General features: G+C 34.0%; 1 protein-coding gene across 1 annotated transcript in view; it reads right to left on the reverse strand.

Annotated features, from left to right (window-relative positions):
* Positions 1 to 3,244: 3,244 nt before the first annotated feature.
* The window catches only part of LOC143039072 (uncharacterized), a 2,982-nt gene continuing 1,374 nt past the window's right edge, over positions 3,245 to 4,852 (reverse strand). The window contains exons 1-2 of the mRNA XM_076208924.1: positions 4,429 to 4,852; positions 3,245 to 4,284 (exon numbers count right to left, since the gene is read on the reverse strand). The exon at positions 4,429 to 4,852 is cut by the window's right edge and continues 1,374 nt beyond it. Of these exons, the coding sequence (XP_076065039.1) occupies positions 3,245 to 4,284; positions 4,429 to 4,852 (1,464 nt within the window). The remainder of the gene's footprint in view (positions 4,285 to 4,428) is intronic.

Here is a 4,852-nt window from a genome sequence, read left to right on the forward strand (position 1 = left end):
TATGTATATATATATATATATATATATATATATATATATATATATATGAGTGTGTGTGTGTGTGTTATATATATATATGTATATATATATTTATATATATATATATTCACATATAATCATCTGTTTTCTTTATTGTTTGATTACTGATTTGTTTGTTTGTATATCAACTTATGTATCAGTATATATATCAATATAAATTTATTTTTGTTTGCTAATATTCTATGTATCTATTCATGCATTTGTTTATTCACGTCGTTATTAATTGATTGCTGATCGATTGATTTATTTATTCATTTACTTACTATATAAGTATGTATGTATGTGTGAATATTTACTTATGTATTCAAATATCTATTTATCAACTTGATTTTCATTGTTCTACTTATTGACTCCTATCTTAATTTGCCTATTTGTTTCTTATTCATTTCCTTATGATTGTATATATTGATATATCTATTTATTTATTTCTATTTATTTGTATATCTAGTTATTCGCATATTCGTTTATCTATTTATTTATCTATCTTTTGAATGATAAGGTAGATGAAAGAATACTAGGAAGATCTGGGCATATGAAAAGAGTGTACTAGGAATGACTAGCAAATAGAATATGGAAGGCAGAGTTGGACGGAGTGAATTTTAGGAAAAATAAAAGAGAAAGAACGAGATGAATGGATGGAATAATGGGGTCTTTAAGTAAAATGGGGTATCTTTTGAGCAGGAAAAGGAGAAGACAAGAGATAGGTGTGAATGGGAATGTTTGTGGATAGAATATAGATTAAATCGGCACGAAGGTAATTCTCCTCGTCGTCACTAGTTTCGCATTAAAGGATGAGGGAGAAGGGTCGCCATGTAAATGAAGCGGCTGGTCCTGTTGTGGCTGTGCTGTGTCTTGCTGCATTGTTTTTGATCCGGGAAGTGGACATGGGAAGACTTTTCATTTGTTTATCTATTTACTTATTTGTATATTTATTTTCTATTTATTTAATTATTCATTAATTTGTTCGTCTATCTATTTATCTAATTATTCATTTTCATATATCAATACATTTCAATGTACATTGTTATCTATTTACTTATTTGTATATTTATTTTCTATTTATTTAATTATTCATTAATTTGTTCGTCTATCTATTTATCTAATTATTCATTTTCATATATCGATACATTTGAATGTACATTGTTCTTTCTATGTATTTCTGTTCATCTTTATAATAGTGTATATATTTTCTAATTTTCCATTTATCTATTTATTTATCTATTTATCTATTTATATATTTATCTATTTATTCATTTATTCATTAACTTGTCCATTTCCTCATTTGTCTATTCATTTCTTCATTTATTGATTTTTATATAGCTATTCATATTCCTATATATTGTTTTTCTATGTATTTTCATTTATTTGTGTATTCGTTTTGTATTTATTTATTCATCCACTTATTTATCTTCTAATATATAAAGAAATAAGTAAATAAGTAAATAGATAAATAGATAAGAAAATGCATTAGCTAATTGATAAATTTCCTTATTTATTCATTATTTTTTGTTTATTTGATTAATTATTTGCTTATCTATTTATTTATTTATCTATGTATTCATATATCTATAAATTTATTTATCTATATATCTATTTATCAATTCATTTATTTATTTGTTCATTTATTTATTTCCCTTTTATTTACTTGTTTATCTATTTATTTTTTGTTTATTTTTGTATATATCTATTTTTCATTTACTTAATCATTTGCCTCCTCTTACCTATTTTCTTATTTTCGTCTATTTATCTGTGTATCTACCCCTTTATATATCTACTTATTAATGTTATTATTTTGAATATCTATTTCATTTTTTATCTATTTATCTATTAACTTTCCTATTTGTTTTTGCGGTTACCATGTATTCATTCTCTATATAGTTTATTTGTTGAATAACGAAATTATTTATTTATTATTCTTCTTTAATTTACTTGCTTGTTTTTTTTATTGTTTATATGCTTATGCACTACAATGTTTATCTGTTTTCACTTTTGTCTCTTTACTTAACCTTTTTTATTGTGTGTGTTTTTTAATGGGGAGAGAAAAATTGGGTTTAAAGAAGTTATAGAACCACCTTAAAAAAGAAAAAAAAAATGGTATCGATAAATCTAGACGAAAACGGAGAAACGAAATAAGAGTGAGTAAACTCGGGTGTGGAATCGTTCCCTCCTCATAAAAACTGAGATGAGGCGTGCGCGAACGGAAGAAAATGGACACAACATATATGATGAGAAAAGTTGTCGAATTAAACAAGAATGACACGGAAGAAAAATGGGCTAAAACCCAGACTGTAGTGTGTTACGTGGTCTTCAGAAAATGAAGGAAAAACGTTAATGGGAAATATAAATCATGAAATGCATGGATGAAATGAAATGAAGGTATATTTGGAGATATGGAGAGGGATGTATAAACAAAATGTAAGATTCTTAAAAGATGGTGCATAGGTAATGCTCTTAGGTTCAGACACACTATTGTGTTGTTGTAACTTTTTAAAAAATTTAGGGGATATATATATATATATATATATATATATATATATATATAACATATATATATATATATATATATAAATATATATATATATATATATATATATATATATATATATATATGTGTGTGTGTGTGTGTGTGTGTGTGTGTGTGTGTGTGTGTGTGTGTGTGTGTATGTATCGTCGTCGTCGTCGTCGGCATGTACTCGTATCCGAGTATCATAGTTTCCAGTCCCAATAGAGGGTTGAATAGAGGAGGGGGGTTATAAGAGGTTAAGTATTATTAGGGTGGTGAGCCTTCTTATGGCTCGTAAGGCCAATTCGTGCCCTGAACAACCGAGGGCATTGATCGCACTGAATCGTGGGAGGTGGTTGTGGTTGTTTTGTTCTTTCTACCCGTTGCTGTCGTTTAACTACCAGGTTGGCTCTTCTATTCTCTTCGAAGAGTTCCGTGCCCACTTTAATTTTGTTTCTCCACCCATTCCTATCATACGCTGAAGCTTCGAAGGTGTTTGGGTCTATGTTAGCTTCCTTGAGGGATTTCTTGAGTTGGTCTTTAAATCGGAGCATAGGGCGGCCTCGAAGGCGATCACCTGTATTTAACTCACTGAAGAGAATTTTCTTTGGTAGTCTTGTGTCCTCCATACGCACCACATGGCCAGACCATCTTAAGCGGTGTTTCATGATCATGGCCTCGATGCTAGTGACTTTGGCTCTTTCAAGGACTGCTGTATTGGACACATAGGCGTTCCATTTGATTTTCATTATTGCTCTCAGTTTTTTTCTGGTGGAATTGTTCCAGTTTTTTGATGCCCCTACTATAAAGGGTCCAAGCCTCGCATGCATATAACAGGGTAGATACTATAACGGCGTTATATACCATCACTTTTGTATGGGTGGTTAGGCCTTTGTTCTTGAACACCCTGGTGGATAGTCTCCCATATGCAGTGTGGCCAGCTTGTAACCTGTTTTCAATCTCTTTGGAGGATGTGCTCTGGGTGGAAAGGATGCTTCCCAGGTATGGGAAATGTTCGACGCATTCAATGGTGGTTCCATCCATGGTGATGTTAGTTGCTGGTGGATTTTCCCCTGGTCTTGGTTGGGCCAATATCTTAGTTTTGGCCTTGTTAACTGTCAGGCCAAAACATGTGTAGGCAGCATGGAAATTATCCACTGATTGTTGGAGTTCTGCATGGGTGTGGGCTACAGCAGCGTTGTCATCCGCATACTGTAGTTCCGTCACATTGATGGTGTTAGTGTTGCGCCGTGATTTGAGTCTGGCCAGTTTAACAATTCCTCCATCTAATCTGTATTTTATTTCAACCCCTGGGTTGTTGTGGGGTACTTCATATAGCATGGCAGCTAAATATAAAGAGAAAAGGGTCGGTGCCAGTACACATCCTTGTTTTAGTCCACATGTGATTGGGAAGGGAGCTGACAGGTTGCTCTGGTGGATTACTTTAGCTGTCATCCCATCATGTAGGGCTTTGATCATGTCAACAAAAGGCTCAGGGATTCCGAAGCGATTGAGGACAGACCACATGGCTGTTCTTAGTGCGCTGTCGAATGCTTTTTCGAGGTCATAGAAGATTAGAAAAATGGGTTTTTGCTGTTCTTTTGATTTTTCCTGTAGTTGGCGAGCACAGAAAATCATATCTATGGTTCCTCTAGATGGGCGGAAACCACACTGGGATTCTGGCAGGATAACTTCTGCTACGTTTTGTAATCTATTTAGTAGGATCCTTGCCAAAACCTTCCCTGCAATTGATAGCAAGGATATCCCTCTATAATTCCCACATTCTCTTCTGTCTCCTTTTTTGAATATGGTGATAAGGAGTGCGTCTTTCCAATCACTGGGGGCCTACTTTTCTTCCCATGCTTTTAGTATGAGGGAGTGCAGACGCATCTTCAGGACTAAACCTCCATGTGTCAGAAGTTCAGTGGGAATGTTGTCCGGTCCCGCGGCCTTCCCTTGACGCATTTGCTTTAGTGCTACATCTAATTCTTGTAATGTTGGTGGTAGGGACATCCATAGTTGGGGTGGATGTTGTGGCACATTTCGGAGGAAGTCTTGTTGGGCTGCTGAGTTCCTGTTCAAGAGAGTGTTGAAATGTTCTATCCAACGGTTCTGGATCTCATGGTCTTCCGTGAGGATGGTATTGTCAGCTGCCAAAAGTGTCCCTGCAGCAGTGTGCTTTGGTCCGAAAATTTTCTTTGTGCCTACAAAGAAGCTTTTAAGGTCCCTGCTGTCAGCATAACCTTGTAGGTCTTGCGCCATTTGCTGCCACCATTCATTTTGTATTTCTCGAAGCCTAGCTTGACACTG

The sequence above is a fragment of the Oratosquilla oratoria genome, chromosome 25 (assembly GCF_046742065.1).
Source record: "Oratosquilla oratoria isolate Oo_2021 chromosome 25, ASM4674206v1, whole genome shotgun sequence".
In the NCBI taxonomy this organism is placed as follows: domain Eukaryota; kingdom Metazoa; phylum Arthropoda; class Malacostraca; order Stomatopoda; family Squillidae; genus Oratosquilla; species Oratosquilla oratoria.